At 35.5% G+C, this 19,345-nt stretch overlaps 1 protein-coding gene across 4 annotated transcripts in view; it reads right to left on the bottom strand.

The window, feature by feature from the left end:
- Positions 1-19,345, bottom strand: part of PPM1B (protein phosphatase, Mg2+/Mn2+ dependent 1B) — a 70,642-nt gene that overhangs the window by 8,319 nt on the left and 42,978 nt on the right. Inside the window, exons 4-6 of one of the 4 annotated variants that reach the window (XM_066267032.1) lie at positions 18,504-18,615; positions 18,073-18,130; positions 1,139-5,867 (exon numbers count right to left, since the gene is read on the bottom strand). In XM_066267032.1, the coding sequence (XP_066123129.1) occupies positions 5,838-5,867; positions 18,073-18,130; positions 18,504-18,615 (200 nt within the window). In that variant the 3' untranslated portion in view covers positions 1,139-5,837. Of the gene's footprint in view, positions 1-1,138; positions 7,719-9,141; positions 9,511-18,072; positions 18,131-18,503; positions 18,616-19,345 lie in introns of those variants that run through there. The other 3 variants (XM_066267029.1, XM_066267028.1, XM_066267031.1) reach the window with 3 other exon arrangements.

Genomic DNA, 19,345 nt, shown 5'->3' with positions numbered 1-19,345 from the left:
AGCAGGGAGGCAGTCAGACAGGCTCCCCCATGCGCCTGACAGGGATCCACTGGCATGCCCATCTGGGGGCGTTGCTCTGTTGTGGCCAGAACCATTCTAGCACCTGAGATGGAGGCCATGGAGTCATCCTCAGTGCCCGGGCCAACTTTGCTCCAATGGAGCCTTGGCTGCAAGAGGGGAAGAGACAGAGAGGAAGGAGAGGCGGAAGGGTGGAGAAACAGATGGGCGCCTCTCCTGTATGCTCTGACTGGTAATAGAACCTGGGACATCCACAGGCTGGGACAACGCTCTACCACTGAGCTAACCAGCCAGGGCCTGTATATTTTGCATTTTATTAGTATGTAAAAAATACCACAATATGTCTAAGTACTAGTTATTTACCCAAAATAAAATGTTTTATAAATCTTTATCAAATGCTTTTTCCCTTATTACTTATACCACAGTAATTTCAAAGTACAAAGACAAATGAAAAGAAAATGTGAATCTGAAATGCCATTTAAAAACGCAATATAAATTCAAGACAAAGAATGAATGATGTCTGGCTAGCCAAAGAAATTTAATGAACATCTTTCAGGTTAATTTTAAGGACTGAAACTGAATAAAAAAAACACTTGGCCTATGGTGGCGCAGTGGAGTATAAACCTGGGACACTGAGGTCACTGGGTCCCCCCCGCCCCAGCTTTCCAGGTCAAGGGACAAATGAGAAGCAACTAGGAGTAATGCTTCCTGATCCTCCACACCCTGTTCTCTTTCCTCTCTCTAAAATCAACAAATCTTTAAAAATAAACAGAATAAAACTGTTTATTCAAACAATAAAATGAATCTCTGGTTCTATTATATCCTTCCAAAAGTGTTAAAATACACATAATTCTTTTCCCCTGGATGACTAATTTGTTGTTTGGAAACTTGGTTCATGTCAGAATGCTTATTTATGTACAATCTCATTCTACCAAATATTTCAGGTACCTTAGAGTTTGGAATATAAATTAATGACATTCTACTTTCTGGCTTACACATTAGGCTAATATTATAAAAACATTTCTCCTCAACTAACACTATTTCTCATTATGAAAAGCCATTTAAGCTGGCTACAGAAAAGGAATTCAGGGGTATGACAGCATCATCATTTTCATGTAGAAAAATCAATTTATTATAATTTTTATAAATGACAGTACAACTCTCAAAGTATTTCTATATTTAGCATTAAGAAATTGACTCCTGGATATAACCTGTACTACTTACATTAATAAACTAAATGTTAAGAGACTTGGAAGCATTTGTTGCTTAGATTCTTCATTTATCCTTCAAAATGAGATGTTAATTTAAAAATAAACCAAGCCTGGCCTGTGGTGGCACAGTGGATAAAGCACCAACCTGGAAGGCTGAGGTCGCTGGTTGAAACCCTGGGCTTGCCCGGTCAAGGCACATATGACAAGCAATCAATGAACAACTAAACTGAAGCAACTATGAGTTGATACTTCTTGCTCCCCATCCCTTCTCTGTAAAATCAATATAATCTTAAAAACTCAAAAATATGAAAGTTGACATTTCAGTACTCGCTACATTAGATAATAAAGCCCATAGAAAATGAGCTTTTTAAAAGATAGGTAGGTTAATGTTTTATTTTTATATTGGCAATCTTCACCTTAAGTTTTAAATTTTGCTGTTGTTTCTTATGAGGACTAAGTGCCTAATTAGCTTGTTGGAGAGAGCCTGACAGCACCATGAAGACACCAAAACCTAACTGAATCCCACACATCTGAAAATAAAACTGACAAGCTGAAATGAAAGTTGCAGTGACTATCCAAACACAATTAAATCTTAAGTAATATCTTAAGTAAATGTTGCAACGACCAAGCCTCATTATTGGACAAAAAACCAACAAATGACAGAAATTTTAAGTGCTTTTCATTAAAACACCTACAAAACTCTTCCTCACCTTGTTCAATGTTCAGAAAACTGAAAACCTTAATCAAAACAAAAACTACAAACACAAACAAACCCCTTCATCATAAAGTCTTGATCCATTTGTCATTTAAAAAGTCCTGTTTTTATTTGGCCAACCTGGTGCATTATCTCAGCCACAGTAAAATTATTTTATTTAAAATATGGATTTAAAAATTCAGTAAAAAAATACGACCTTAAATCATGAGTTTTCCAAGTTGAAACCCATCAGAGGAACATTCTGGGAGTAAAAGTACAATACTAAAGATTCAACCTTCTTTACTTTGCTTTCTAAGTTTCAGTGTAATAGTAATGATATAGCCCCTCCCCCCCCAAGTAAATTTTGTCATACCTTTATGTCTTAATAACATTCATTTACTGTTACACTGTGACGTTTAGAATAAATGAACATTGTCCCCAACAGGATGAGGGCAGCAATTCTCGAAGTCGGGGGTCCCACAGAACCTTTAAAGAAGGTCTATGAAATCAAAGCTATTTTCTTAATACTAGTACTTATTCTTTTTGGAAAGCATTGACATTCGCACTGATTGGGCAAAAGAAATGGTGGGTAAAACTGCAGACACCTGAGCACAAGTGAGACCGCAGCTCCAAACAAGTGAGTCGTTATTCTCTCTTCACTGCTGCACTCAAATAAGGGAGAAACAAGCCAGTTTCAGTTAACAATGTCTTGATTAAGCACTAAAAATTAATTATAACTCTATCCTTGAATACACATCTTTTAGATAACCTCTATAAAATGGAGAGTACTGGTTCTATCGCATGCTGAGATGTAATGGCTGTTTCATGTTATAATTCAAGATGTGAGCTGAACTAACCAGTTTTCATGGAACACAATTTTCACTTGAAAGAATGATTGACAAACCATGGTTATTCATCATTTATGCTAAAATGAATAAAGTCAGCCTGTCACCTGAAAACCATTGACAATACTTCTTGCCAATAATAAAATTTCATCTTTCAAATGAAAATAGAATTTTGAAAAATTTGTAGCCATCACCGTGTGGCAGCTTCCCCACACTTAAGATTTTTTGGATAAGACCAGTTATATTAAACAAAAAATTCAATCACTGCATAAGAACTATATAATTCAATGAACCAGTATTTTCCAAATGACAAATGAATGTTAATGAATCATGCAAAAAGTAGACAATCCATTCAAACTGCAAGACAGAGCAAATGGATTTTAAGGTAACAGAGTACAAAGTTGAATAATCTCAGATTTCACAATTGCAACTAACCTTCAAGAAACTACCAGTTCCGAATTTTGATAATGTATCAGAGGAATATCCACAATTATCTAAAGCTACTGAAATATTCTTCCAAATACATATATTTGTGAGGCCAGACTTCTTCATATACTTCAAAGCACAACACTGCAACCAACTGAATGCAGAGGCAGATAAAAGAATCCAGATGATTTATAAAACAAAAGCCAGTGCTCTTTAGTTTTGGAAAGTATTTTTTTTGTGAAACAATGCTATTTATGTTAACAGGTAATGGTTTTCTTCTTTAATACCATAAATATCAATAAACATACCCACAAAAGCAAAAGTTTTCTGGGAGCTTCAGCCTTTAAAAATATATGCCTAACCAGGTGGTGCAGTGGTCAAGCGTCAGACTGGAATGCTGAGGACCCAGGATTGAGTCCCAAGGTTGCTGGCTTGAGCGCGGGCTCACAGGTTTGAACAAGGGGTCACTCGTTCTGCTGAAGTCCTCTGGTCAAGGCACATATGAAAAAGCAATCAATGAACAACTAAAGTGCTACAGCAAGGAATTGATGCTTCTCATTTCTCTCATTCCCTGCCTGTCCCTCTGTCTCTTAAAAAAAAAAAAAAAAAGGAATATAAATGGGTCCTGAGACCAAAATATTTGTGAACAGCTGGACTATTCATATTAGTCAATACTGAATGAGGTTTTCTTTTGCTAACTCACACTTTGTGTTTCAAGGGCCAACAAACGTCCAGAGAAAAAAAATTTTAAATGATATAAAAAATGTTTTGGGAGGGGAGAAAGGTTTAAGTAATATTGTCCTATATAGTTTGGTTAATTCTTCCCTGGAATTATAACTGATCTACATATCTGTATGAAACATTTCACAATATTCTAACTATATAAAATGTTTAACATTCAAAACTGAACTTATTTTTTTAATTATACCAAATAGTATGTCACACTGTTTTTATCAATTCTTTATTTAGGTAACAAGTTGGTTATGTTCACTGCACTGTATGAAACATCACAATATCATACTGGAAAGGTACTACGTACGGTACAGGATTGGATCAGAGTGGACAGTTGAACAATAAACCATTTTGCATTCTTCATTCCTTTTTAACACCCTCCCCCCAACCCAGTAAAGAAACAAATAGCTTTTAACATCATGTAAAGCACTTTAACTTACAAAGCTAAAATCTAAAGAATAAATAAAAATATATTGTGGCAATAATTCCTTTTAGACCAAAAATCAGGTACACAATAAATCAAATGATCCAGGAAGCTGTCTGTATTCATATGTGTGGCTCTCCAGAAACAGCTTCAGGAAAATGTTACAGAAAATACCATGAATTCCATTTCACACAAGACCAGATGATGACTCATTTTAACTATACACAAGGGCAATTAACATCCTGCTGAAACACAATTTAAACATACAGGAAAATGTTTACAAAGCATCCACAACATGTAAACCAGGTACAAATGGATACATTCATTGCTTCTCATACCCCAATAGCTTTTAGATAAATATTTCACTCTTCATGTTCACCATTAATTGGATACATGCAAAACTCAAAAAAAATTCAAGGTTATTGTAAAAATAGAATTAAACTAATAATCTTCAAGTACCTTATGTGACAGCCACTCTGTACCGTGCCCAATGTTATAAAATGAAAGGTTACTGAACCCATGAAAATATCTCTGTAATATTTCCTTAGATCTAAAATAGATAATTTTAAATGTATTTATAGTCATTTAAATGTGATAATCTGAGCTTTTAAAATAATGTAACAATTTAAAATTATACCAAATTACACAAAACTTGTATTTTAAAAGCTGAAAAATTAAAACTATAGAAACCCACATGTAAAACAAAACTCACAATTTACATTATAAAGGCAAATCTCTTCATTTAAAAAATTTGCAGCAGTGAGATGTCAAAGCAAATTATAAATAGCCATAAATTAATCCATTTGGTTTCAAAGATTTTCTACTGAGTTGAAGGATGTAGTAGATACATGCATAAATTTTGGAAGGGTTTATATTACTATTGCCAAATACACTAATCTTGAAGCAGGCAACATTACAATTTGGACATTATTGGAGAACCCAGTTGGTAATACAGGTAAAATTGGAAAAAAAATTAAATAACAATTAATAATAAATATATACCCTATAGTAAATTGCTCAAATGAAATTTTAAGCCACAAAAGCTGCAAAAGGCTTTCAACTTGGTGAATTCAGAAAAAGAACATTTCATACAATTCTTTACTCTTACATGCTTATGTTTTGTGTCCTGTTTAAAAAAAACCATAATTTATCTTCAGAGTACAGCTAACTATATTCCCATGCACCTCAGGCACATTGTTATTTGTGGTGAAATAACTCCATTGGTTTCTAGGGCCAAAAGTTCAATACAGATGTAACCAGAATGCCTGAGGTTGGCAAAAATACTGTAGTATACAGGCAATGCTACAAGTGGCAATTATCAGAAAACACAAATATGAACAAATGATGGGAAATGCTAAGGATTTTCTGCTCATATCACAAAACGTTGGGAATCCACAAGAATATTTTTCCCATGTACTGAAGAAAATTGTGATTAAAAGTTTTTCCCCCAATTTTCAGAATCAAAAGCATTTTAGAAGTTTATAAGGCTACCATGGGTCTTCTAGATCTCCAGCACCCTACAGGAAGAGAAAAGGAAGAATATTATTATTCACCTACAGCACTTCCAGGTTGGACTGAATTTCAAAAGAAAACAAAATTAGATGAACAAATTACCTTCCTTTCTTTGTTTGAAAAGGTACTTTTACAGAGAGTTGTGTGTACCGTACATTGTGTGTATACACATGGATCTATCTAATATAGATAGATAACTGGTTGTTTTTTTTCTCCCCTCTCCACCAAATGCCTTCCTTTTAAACCACTTAAAAGTATTCCGACATTGGCAAAATAGATCAAAACATCAGCTACCTCCGAAGATTCCAAAGTTTCAACTTATGGTACCTTAAGCAACTTCAGACACATGATAAATATAAACAAGAAGAAGAAAAGTTAATAATCTACATTCACAAAATAATTGTTTTTAAGCAATAGTTCCCCACGTGACAAAAACAAAACTCATATAACTGCCACTCTTTAAAATACCCCATAATTCTTGCATCTATTAATATCTTATGAACACTTATAGCTAAGTTGATAGTCTTGTGATCTTTAAAATGCTCTTCATGGTAATTTTCTGACATGTCTATGTGTGTCCATTCTGCCCAAAGGTTAATATTTTGAACCACAAAAAGGGAATAACAAACAGACTAGATTTTCTTAAAGCAAGACTTCTCAAATTTTTTTCCTTTTAGTTAATGAAAAACGCTAAGCCATAGTTTTCTAAATTTTACATAATTACAAACAAATTTCTAATTGATATTTTTCCAATGTACCAAACTTGTTTAAAAAAAATTTAAAAATAAGTACAACATGCATAGATTATTCCACATCACATGCTTTATTTGGACTTAAACACTTATTTCATTCTGAACACTTGGTTGACATACATTTTGATGTATGTAGTTAGGCTATACAGAATTACAAACCAATGCTATATGAATAATACACAGGTTTTTCAAAAATTATTTTTTATAAAGAATACAGAGAGAGAAAAAATAATCACACATCCAATAGTTCAGAATTTCTAAAAATAAAACCACAGAGATATAAAATATAAACAAGTCAAAGAACACACAAATTATCATTCTTGGGAAAAAAATTACAGGCCAGCATCTGCCATTCTTTGAAGAACTAAAATTATTAAAGAAAACACAAATTTATTACAAAGCTAACTATGTTATAATAATAAGTAAAATAATGTGAAGCAGTATAATTCTACATTAACAGGGTTTTCCACAATATAGGATAATCTTGCTAATCAGTAATCTTTAATCATATCTAGTATGAATTTAACTACTGACTTTAATAACTGGTAGCCTCATTTATGGCATACAATAGGAAATGACATATAATTTTATTAAATTCAAAATACTATAAATAGTCAATTTTAAACTATCTGATAAAGGTGTATGCAAAAGCCTTCTTAAAAAACAAGGCTATATGAATATAATAAAACTAGTTTACCAAGATTCAAATAACAAAACCGTTATATAAATGCATACATTATACTTTCTAAGTAAAAACCATCAAATCAAAGATCACAAAAGTATCACCACAAAGTCAAATCATACTTTTCCACCACCCATGTTTGCCCCTGCATCTTCATTACAGCTGTCTAAGTCAGCAAGATCACTTTTTGATTCAGTATGGCTTTCCTGCATTGTCACTGGGTTTCCAGCATCACTGTTCGAAGAAGGAGCTGTAGCAGCTGGTTCAGCAGGGCTTTCTTCTCCCTCTACTTTAGCTAGCCTGTAACTAGTCAGCATCTCCTCCAGAAGTTGTCGGTAGTTTCCCCTATGATTAATTCTCATTTGCCTGAGAGCTTCCACCAATTTCCCCTGTGATCCACTTTCCTCTGCTTCATCGGAGGCCTTTTTTTAAGATTTAAGACCCCAGTGTCAGTAGACAAACTAGGATATCACATGTATTTCATAACATATCACAGCAAAACACTCATTTTTCTACCATTAGTAATATAGTCTAAGCATAAAAACATTTCATGAAATAAGTTTCAAGTCCTACTTGTATCAAATAATAAATATTCCCAATCAAAATATCTCATTATTTTTAGCAAATTACCATGAACTAGCTTCCGTCTTATTTCACATGTAATTTGAAGTTTAACCTGAAGTTTATTCTGCTATTAGATAGAATTCAACAGCAACATAAGCATTTCCTGAAACTAACTTACTTAAAAACACATTAATTGGCTATAATGATTTAGTATAAAAGAAAATTAGTGTGTAAAACAATATGAAAGGACAGAAAAACAGGCCATTAGAACATTAGTTTCTCCATCATTTCTGCTAAATGATAGGTAGGAGATACAAAATATTAAACTATAAAAACAAACTAGATTTTTGGGAAATATTAAAGTAAGTGTTCATGGATAAAATTTTTATTTACATTTTTGTCTCTAAAGAGTTTAATAAGACATCTGTAAAAATAGACAAATTATTTAAAACATAAGGTATGATAGCAAACTCCTCATTCCTTTTATATTTCATTAAATTTTGGGAAACTTACAGGTTTCTACAACAGTAGCTACTTAATCTTGTTAGCAGAATAAGCTCTAAACATCCAAACTGAGCACAGTTAAGCAGAAAGAGTAAAAGCCAGACAATCTTACATTATATACCCACTAATGTGAAGAATTAGGGAATACAGAGCCATGTCATGTGTTCTTGCCAAAAATGTTTAATATATATATATATCTAATAAAGCTAGTTCCTAGTTTACAGAAAATAGGGAATAGAGGATAAAGTTAAAGGACATCACAAAGAAATAATCATGATTCTGAATGTAGGACACCCTATAAAAAGCTGGCTTAGATTCTTCATATTCAGTGTCAAAGGGGGAAAAAGTGGGGGCTTGATTAAATATTTGCTTAATATGCTTGAATGGTAACTTAATAACCTGATTAGAACCATGATTCAAAATAACAATTATAATTGTCATTCTAGAGACAACTGGGAACATTTGGACTTGATATTAAATTATATTAAATTTATTATTAATTTTCTTAGGTATAACATTACGCTTATGCAAAAAATAAAAGTCCTCATTCCTAAGAGGTACATACCAAAATAATTAAGAGTTAAAATATATGATGTCTGCAATTTGCTGTCAAAGGTTCAGTCAAAAAAAGAAACAAGCAGTGTATATATGCACACACACAAAGAGAGAAAGTAAATATAGTAAAATGTTTACAACTGATCAAACACAAATTCTTAAACATCTCTGGAACTGTTACTCTATAATTCTATAACAAAGATATACTAATATCTACACAATAAAGAACAGTGTTTATTAGAAAAATGAGAGTACTTGAATGCTTTTTAAAAAAAGTGCCTTTGTGGCCCTGGCCGGTTGGCTCAGTGGTAGAGCGTCGGCCTGGCGTGCAGAAGTCCCGCCCATCTGCTTCTCCACCCCTCCCCCTCTCCTACCTCTCTCTCTCTTCCCCTCCCGCAGCCGAGGCTCCATTGGAGCAAAGATGGCCTGGGCGCTGGCGATGGCTCCTTGGCCTCTGTCCCAGGCACTGGAGTGGCTCTGGTCGTGGCAGAGCGACGCCCCAGAGGGGCAGAGCATCGCCCCCTGGTGGGTGTGCCGGGTGGATCCCGGTCGGGTGCATGCGGGAGTCTGACTGTCTCTCCCCATTTCCAGCTTCAGTAAAATACAAAAAAAAAAAAAAAAAAAAAGTGTTCTTGTGACAAAAATCGAGAGATGATAATTGTGTATCACATGTTTTATTGTGCACCTGTTCATTTTAGGATATTATATAGAAACTCTCTAGATGGAAAAGAAATACAGCAATATACAGGAGTGGGCAAAAGTAGGCTTATAATTGTTCATATGGAAAAAGACCCCTGGCCATTTGGCTCAGCAGTGGAACATCGGCCTGGCGTGTGGAAGTCCCAGGTTTGATTCCTGTTCAGGACACACAGGAGAAGTAACCAACTGCCCCCCCCCCCCAACCATGGCTCAAATTGTTCGAGCAAAGTTTGCCTCAGGAGCTGAGAATAATTCCATGGCCTTGCCTCAGGTGCTGAAATAGCTTGGTTGCTGAGCAACTGAGCAGCAGCCCAGACAAGCAGAATATGTCTGGTAGGGGGGTTGCCAGGTGGATCCTGGTTGGGGCATAAGTAGCAGTCTGTCTCTGCCTCCCTGCCTCTACTTAATGAAAAAGAAAAAGAAAAAAAATTCTATGTAGGTTATGATTATTACAACAGCTTATTAACTCAAAAAATGTCACAAAGGCACAATGCACTTAGGTGCAAACTCTTAAGTGCTCCAATAGCCAGCCTTCATTATTCATACGTTCCTGTAGTCTTTGAACACCAGTAAACAAACCTGAATTTCAGTGACCTTCTTGGATGGCCCCATGGCCTCCGGAAGTAGTTGAATTCAAATCTATATACTTTTGCCCAGCTCTGTACAACTAATAATAACGAGTAATAAAGTTACAGATGCTTTGTTTTCTTTGAATTCTCTAATTTTCAACATCAACCACATTAAATGTCAAAATAACTTATTTTTTAATATGTAAAGTTTATTGTGCAAAGAAAACATACTAAAATGTACTCTCTGTTAAGATTTTTTTGCCTTAGCCAGTTGGCTCAATGGTAGAGTATCAGCCCAGCATGTGGATGTCCTGGGTTCGATTCCCAGTCAGGGCACACAGGAGAAGTACCCATCTGCTTCTCCACCTCTCCTCATCTTGCTTCTCTCTCTTTCTTCCCCCTCCTACAGCCATGGCTCAATTGGAGCGAGTTGGCCTTAGGTGCTGAGGTTGGTTCCATGGCCTCCACCTCAGATGCTAAGAAGAGCTCAGCTGCTGAGCAACAGAGCATCCCCCCCCCCCCCTTGTGGGCTTGCTGGGTGGATCCCTGTCAGGGTGCATGCGGGAGTCTCTCTTCTCAATGAATTTAAAAAAAAAAAAAAAAGATTTTTCATCTTTACCTTCCCTTCTGTAAATCTGCTTCCATTGGGCAGTTGACTTACACATAGAGAAAGTGATTATCAAACCTGGTTTTCACACCAGGATCATCTATGGCACTTTTAAAAATTATACAGACACCAAAATTCCATCCCATGATCCAAATTCAGTAGGATGGGGTGATATTTTTTAAATTAATTTTCATCAAGAGAGGAAGGGGGGGGGACAACAATTTGTTTTTGTATGTGCCCTGGCCAGGGATCAAACCAGTAACCTCTGCACTTTGGGACAATGCTCCAACCAATTGAGCAATCAGCCAGGGTGGGGTAATTTTTTTTTTTTTTTAAGCCTGATAGATGATTCTGATATATACAGCTAAGGTTGAGGACCATAAACAAACTAAAAAATATAACTCTACTTAACTTGAACCTATCAGATCAAAGGTTATTACACTGGTTTTGTTTCAATTTTGGTGGGTTCAAAAGATAAGTGCCTCTCACTCTCCACCTGACACCTTTATTATTACAGTAATCATCTGTACTGTGAACGGTCATAACAGCAATAGTGGGGAAAAAGTAGTTGCTTTGAAAAAAATACATTAAAACCAAATGTAAATTAAGTAGGGATGAATTTATAATGACTGGTATCACAGAACCACTGAATTGAAAAGACCCTGAGCTATGACCACATTTAAAAGTCAATTTATCTTACAGAACATTACATTTCCCTATTGTACTGGATAGATAATGGATGAGTGAAACCCTTAGCTCCCCAGACATTTCATCTGAGTTTTCAAATACTGTTATATAACCCTCTCATGGAGTTTCATTAATTTCAGAAAAGGAACCTATTACATAGCTGTACTTTCTTTACCTGAATTCATACATACATAGCTTATCATGTATACACATCAATTATAGCCACTAATTCACCTTGCATCTCTGTTCACAGTCTATTAGACTATAAACTCAGTGAATTAAAGATAATTCTGTATTACTTTTTGTATTCCCTACCACCTAGGGAAGGAAAACTAATGTTTGTGCTAAAAACATATACATAATTTCATTTAATCTTCACTGTACCCTAAGTAATAGGCACTGCAACCCTAATTTTTGCAAGTGGAGAAACTAAGGCTCAGAGAGATTCAAGCTATTTGTCAGGGTGACAATATTAATAAGTGACAGAGCTCATATTTGTGTACAGGTGCAATTAACTGTAATGTGAAAATGCAACAAGCAGCTATCTTTATTGTAACTGATCTATTTTCATTTATTTTTAAATTTTTATTGATTTTAGTGAGAGAAGGAGGGAGGGAGGGAGAGAGGGGGAGAGGGGGGGAGAGAGAGAGAGAGAGAGAGAGAGAAACAAGAACATCGATCTGTTCCCTGCATGTGCTCTGACCAGGAATTGAACCTGCAACCTCTGTGCTTTGGGACGATGTTCTAACCAACCAAGCTATCTGGCCAGGGCAGTAACTGACATATTTTAAATAAAATAAAAATAATATTGCATATAAGACAATGCAAAACAGAATATGAAGATTCCCTGGGGCTTCTCTCCTGTCATTCCTCTCCTTCTCAAAAAACCACGCCTTAAAAAGGTTTTGGATCAGCATAAATAAAAACGTGTATTTAAATGAAAAATAATGGTTTAATGAGCAGGGCTTGACTGCTTACTTTCAACAACTTTATAAAATATTCTTCATCAAAAACAGTATCTTATGATTATTACACATGAGATTCACAAAAGAATGGAAAATGATTTGTCTTGGATGATTCAGAGAGGTGGGGGTACAGACACATATTTCAAAATAGCTTAGAGACAGCATGAAAGGTGTAAAGAGAACAGTTTTCAGAGTTAGATTCAAACCTGGTTGCATGATTTATTTAGCTTGGCAACTTAGGCAAGCTACTTCTTAGTGTTACCTATATGAGAAGGGTGTTTAGATTACTATATCTCACATATATGTATATATGCATATGGTTTGGCACAATAGAGTTGCGTAAATACAAGTTCCCACCTTATTCTTAGAAAATTATCAACTTAAATAGCTATTTGATCTGTGGTAAACTAATTCAAAGCATTGTAAGTCTTCTTTGAAAGATTTTTGCATGGAAATAAAAAGCTCTGAAAATATACTTTCATACCAATTAGCAATCTCAAGTATCTTAAAATATATGACTTAAGAGTAGTTTTAGAAAATTCCTACAGGAATTAATACAAATCCTTCTTATTTAACAAGTATTTTTTGAGCCCTCACATTTGTTGTCTGTAGGTGCTAGGACTACAGTCATAAATAAATCAGATGAGATCCTAATTCTCATAGAATTTATTTTCTAGTTATAAAACACAAACTAGCATTTTAGAAGAAAAGGAGGGGGATCTCAGAGCTCAGCCTGAAATAAGAACAACTCATAGCCAAAATGCAGCCTGACTCACTTTAGTCCTATAGGTCAGTGGTCCCCAACCTTTTTGGGGCCACGGACCAGCCTTTAGGGTGGGATGGATAAATGCACAAAATAAAATTATGCGACTGGCGTAAAAACTACAGTATTTTTAAATATAACTGTCGAACTTTTGAGACAAGTGTCAAGAATGAGTCTTAGACGGATGTAACAGAGGGAATCTGGTCATTTTTAAAAAATAAAACATCGTTCAGACTTAAAACGGAAATAATGTAAGTTATTTATTCTTTCTCTGCGGACCGGTACCAAATGGCCCACGGACCGGTACCAGTCTGCGGCCCGGGGGGTTGGGGACCACTGCTATAGGTGATTGTTCTTTCAGGGTCACAGACTCCTCTCAGGCAGGGACTCATGAAAATCACAGATATAGTCATCATTAAAGATATACTTGCAAAAACTTTAGGGAGAATCATAAAATCCTTGATTAAGAATTCCTCCTAGATTCTTTTCCACAGATTTTGATTTATAAAAATCAAAATATCGACATTGGGCAAATATGAATTTGATTGCATGTGTTCCAAAAAGCTGAACTAAGAAACAAATTTAGTAAATAAATAAGATTAACCTAAAAAGTGAACTTTCTGAATGTTTTTAATTATTTAATTTCTTATTTACATTCAACTCAGCTTTCTGAAATATTAACCAAAAGTTTTTAATATAAGAAAAATGAATGACTCCTTATAAACATTTACAGCACAGCAATTATCACCTCTGATAGATAATAAAGTAAAAATTTTAGGAATCTAAATGAATCTGATTCACTCTGACTAGCATTCTTTTTTCAAGTTATCTTTGGTATTTAAAAAAGGTTTATTTTTAGAATACCTCCCAACTGTCATCTCCTTTGAATTTCTGACACACTTTAGTTTTTCCCATCTCCAAGTTAACTCCTGGTTCCTGACACACTCTACTTCCTGGTAACATCCTCCACATGGCACAGATGTAATTAAGATGGGAAGCATTTATGGACCATGTCCATGCCCATTTCACTTCTATAGTAGGTCAGGAGCTAATACCTTAATAAAACATCTATTTTTCTGCTTATTTTGTATTTTTCAGTGCATTTCTGCTCCTTGTGATTATGGTTCAACACTCTTCTAAGGTCATGATTATTCTGAAAGGATAAAGTAAAGTAAGATTCTGGGCTGCAAGTTAATTTTATAATAAAGAAGGAACTCTCTAATCCAAATATCTATCTACTAATAATGACATTATACTTATCATCTGATCTCTACAATATTTTACAACTACTTAACATCCAGTATCTCTCTAACCTGTGATTTTCAACCTGTGTGCCATGGCATGCACACTGGTGTGCTGCAAGAATTTTTAAAGCACGCAAGACCTGATATTTAGTCAGGGGCACTGACCTCTTTTCCCTTTGACAGTCAAATAAAAAAGTGACAACAGCCACCTAGCGTGCGGAGGACCCGGGTTTGATTCCCGGCCAGGGCACACAGGAGAAGCGCCCATTTGCTTCTCCACCCCTCCGCCGCGCTTTCCTCTCTGTCTCTCTCTTCCCCTCCCGCAGCTAAGGCTCCATTGGAGCAGAGATGGCCCGGGCGCTGGGGATGGCTCTGTGGCCTCTGCCTCAGGCGCTAGAGTGGCTCTGGTCGCAATATGGCGACGCCCAGGATGGGCAGAGCATCGCCCCCTGGTGGGCAGAGCATGGCCCCTGGTGGGCGTGCCGGGTGGATCCCGGTCGGGCGCATGCGGGAGTCTGTCTGACTGTCTCTCCCCGTTTCCAGCTTCAGAAAAATGAAAAAATGAAAAAAAAAAAAAAAAAAAAAAAAGTGACAACAGCCAATAATTGTCCAGTGTGAATTAATCAAAATTATACCTTTTGGGGGGGGGGGGTCAGATTTGCAAAAAAAAAAAAATAAATAAATTTTTTTTGGTGTGCTGCAGAATTTTAGTAGTTTACGTGTGCCATGAGATGAGAAAGGTTGAAAAACACTCCTTTAACCTAAGACTGCATGTTTCCAAGAGTTTACAATACCAGATATTTCTCTATCATTCTTATGCTCCAAACATAAGATTGGCTTATCAATCTAAAATATAAAAATCTAAAAAGTTCTCTCCAAGTCTCTTCAAAAATACTTCTGATATCCTAAATTCTTTTTACCACAGTTCTCTGTTCCACACAAAATTATGTCATATCCTTCAATCATAGTTTATACTTTGATCTTGGCTCCCCCATCTACTTGAACTATCACCTCATTTCCTTTTTGCCATCAAATCATTCTTCAATCCTACCTTTTCTCTGAAAATCTGATTTTCCCAGCAATCACTGTGCAAGTCACATGGCAATTAACCACATTCTAGATTGTCATTTCTTTTTATTATTTACTAAATGATGTGAAACATTTTTATTATTTAACTTGTGTGTTCACATCTATATTGCAAACTGCATTTAGAATAGAGATGGGACCATGTCTTATGTTTTGTAGTCTCCTCCCTACATCAATTCACTAAGTGGTGAACTTGTTAGAGGTTGATCTGCTGATATTAACAGGAAGCTTATACTAAAGGTAATTAAGTCTGTATCTCCTTAATTTATACAGTCATATAATAGTCATACTTTGGGCAATTTTTATATCCTAAACATTTCCCTTAAGCTTCATGGTTTTTAGGGGGGGTTTTTTGGTGAGAGAGGGAGGAGGGATAGACAGGGACAGACAGGAAGGAAGAAAGATGAGAAGCATCAATTATTTGTTGTGGCACTTTAGTTTGTTCCTCGATTGCCTTCTCATATGTGCCTTGATTGGGGGGGGGGGGGGCTACAGCAGACCGAGTGACCCCTTGGCTCAAGCCAGCGACCTTGAGTTCAAGCTGGTGAGCCTTGCTCAAACCAGTCGCACTCAAGCTAGCAACTTTGGAGTTTTGAACCCAGGTCCTCTGTGTCCCAGTTCGACACTCTATACACTGCGCCACCACTTGGTCAGGCAGTTTTATGGTTTTGTTGCTTATTTATATCCACTGTCTATAAAGCTACAATATGTGTAAGTATTTTCTATCTTTAAAAAAGTTTTAAAATGATCCTTGGTATACAGAAATTTAGGATTATAAAACATTTTTAAAATCTTGTTTGGAGAAAAAGCAGCCAAATTTTGAGGGACCAAGAAATTCAGCAAGGTATAATGAAATAAAATTTTTAAGATTACACATTGATGCTACATTTCAAATACATGAGTACACAAAGTATTTATATGGCTAATAAATGCATCAATAAATAACTTTTGAGGGCTTCCTCTAACTGTGGTGGTGGGTGCTATGTGGAACCTATAATCTAGCAACTACAATCTAGAGGTACAACTCTCTTCACTCTGTACCCCCAATTATGTCAACATCATATACCCAATTGTCTGATATAGAATTCTCTAAATGTACCACATGACATCTTTATTTTCAAGTTATTTTTCACAGCTTTGAATATAATTCTAAGTATTTTGAGGTAACTGCCACAAAAGACACAGAATGACTGCTCTAGCCCAAGACATAAACTGCTATTATTTATATATAGTATCATTTATATTCAACTCACTAAATTGTATTAATTGAAAATTTTCCACAACAGGAAAAAAAGTTTATGAAACTGTTGTATAATAATGAATCCTGGAAAACAATGTAACTGAGATGCTACATAATTTCTACCAGAGTAGCTGGAGACTTGAAAGGTGAATCTACTGCTTCTCTACAAGTTTTGTGACTAGGTTTGGCTCTCATAATTTTTTTGTTTTGTTTTGTTTTGTTTTTCAGAGACAGAGAGTCAGAGAGAGGGATAGACAGGGACAAATAGACAGGAACAGAGAGATGAGAAGCATCAATCATTAGTTTTTCATTGCGCATTGCGACACCTTAGTTGTTCATTGATTGCTTTCTCATATGTGCCTTGACCGTGGGCCTTCAGCAGACCGAGTAACCCCTTGCCTGAGCCAGCGACCTTGGGCTCAAGCTGGTGAGCTTTGCTCAAACCAGATGAGCCCGCGCTCAAGCTGGTGACCTCGGGGTTTCAAACCTGGGTCTTCCGCATCCCAGTTCGACACTCTATCCACTGTGCCACCGCCTGGTCAGGCTCTTAAATTTTTGAAGCATACATTGTTAAAAATTAAGTTATTCATTTTTAGATGTCCAAAAACTTTAAAATCCTATAAAAAAATACTTATTGGTATTATTGACTTTAATGTTTAAGGCAATTAAAAAAAAAAAGAAATAAAGACAGATACTGTTTTGTTTTCTGGTACTAGTCCTAAAAACAAAATACTACAGAATTAACAAGAAGCAGTGGACAGTTAAGGGACAGATTTGCTCGGATGAGGCATAGCATGGTACAGCAAAAATGGTTATCTTAGTTCAACACATAGACGCACAAACAATAAGATTAGGAAGAAATTATTCTCAGGTATTCAACTGGGCACACAGAGTCACTGAAAGGTCTGGTAATTAAAATAACAACTCATTCACTACCACTAACTTCCATTGATGGTAGAAGTCTACCTACTAAAGGAGAAACTGAGATATTTAAAAGCACACACTTTGCCTCAAAATTAAGATTTAAGGGAGAAGAAGAAGAAAAGGAAGACATATAGGGAGGAAATAATTATATCTCAAACAAAAAGGTATTTGATACCCATTAACAACAAATCTATGTACAAAATAGAACTTCACCTCTACCACCATTTTAATACATTTCCTTAAACTTTAACTCCTTAAAATCAAAAGCAGTAATAATTTATTACACATTTCAATATGTGAAATATTCATATCTAGTAATTTTACATTCTAAAATTAAATTAAATGCTTAAGAAATAAAATAAAACTTACCCCATCACTTTCTCTATGTGGATTCAGCCTACTATAAACAGCTTCAATAACATTGCGCCTAAAAAAAATTATGCTTTAGTTTTATTAAATTACAATAAGCTTTTAAGTATTTAAAATAATACTTCATCTTGAGTATGTGACACATAAATTAACTGCCACACAAAACAGTTTCCAAGAACAGTTTCTACATATTACTCAGAATTTGATCCTATATAATATATTTCCTCTCAATTACCAATGAAAGAAAGACCTTCATCCTCAGAATATGGTAAATAATTCCTTTAAGAAAATTTCTTTGGATCAAATTTTAGAGTTCTTCTCTAGTATAAGAACCATCAACCCATTGCACTTTTAGATTAACTGATGTACTTCTTACCCCAAATTAATTATTAATTGTAAACAAACCCCAAACAAGTTTTTGTTCAACTTACTTGCCAGCAAGACCTCCTCCAGGAGGCAAATTTGGGATGTTTTCTGCAGACAAGATGCGCATGACATGGGCAAGATCAGGCATTCCTTCCTCACCAGACTTCTCCATAATTTCTGTAGATTAAAAAAAAAGTTTCTAAATTAATGAGATAATTCAATATTCACTACAGAGTGAAATGAGATACTATTTAGTAGTACCTATGTTAAAATATAAAATGAAAACATTACCTGGCTATCACATGAAAACAAAAATAGGCAATATAAATTTGCACATAAATGCTCATTCCTGCATTATCCATAGGAAAAAAAAACTGGAACAAATTAAATGTCCAACAGTAAAGGAAAAATTTTGGTATAGCCAGCCACTAGTAAAATGCTTTATAATCACTAAAAAGTATCCCTATGAACATAGTAAGCTACATGGAAAAACACCTTTGATCTAGTTTTACTAAGTATAACATAAAATTTATTAATATTATAACTACAGAAAAATAAAAACAATGAAGGGGGAAAATTAAAAATTGAGCCTGACCAGGTGGTGGCGCAGTGGATAGATCATCAAACTGGGATGCAGAGGACCCAGGTTTGAAACCACAAAGTTGCCACTTTGAACATGGGATCATAGATATGACCCCATGATCGTTGGCTTGAGCCCAAAGGTCATGGCTTGAGTCCAAGGTTGCTGGCTTAAGCAAGCAGTCACCTGCTCTGCTGGAACTTCTCTCCCCATCAAGGTATATATGAGAAAGCAATCAATGAACAACTAAGGTGCCACAACTAAGAAATGGTGCTTCTTTTCTCTTTCTCTTCCCGTCTGTCCCTATCTGTCCCTCTCTATCAAGAA

Source organism: Saccopteryx bilineata, chromosome 3 (assembly GCF_036850765.1).
Source record: "Saccopteryx bilineata isolate mSacBil1 chromosome 3, mSacBil1_pri_phased_curated, whole genome shotgun sequence".
In the NCBI taxonomy this organism is placed as follows: Eukaryota; Metazoa; Chordata; class Mammalia; order Chiroptera; family Emballonuridae; genus Saccopteryx; species Saccopteryx bilineata.
Note: the sequence above shows the minus strand (reverse complement) of the source record. Positions and strands in the feature narration are given on the sequence as shown.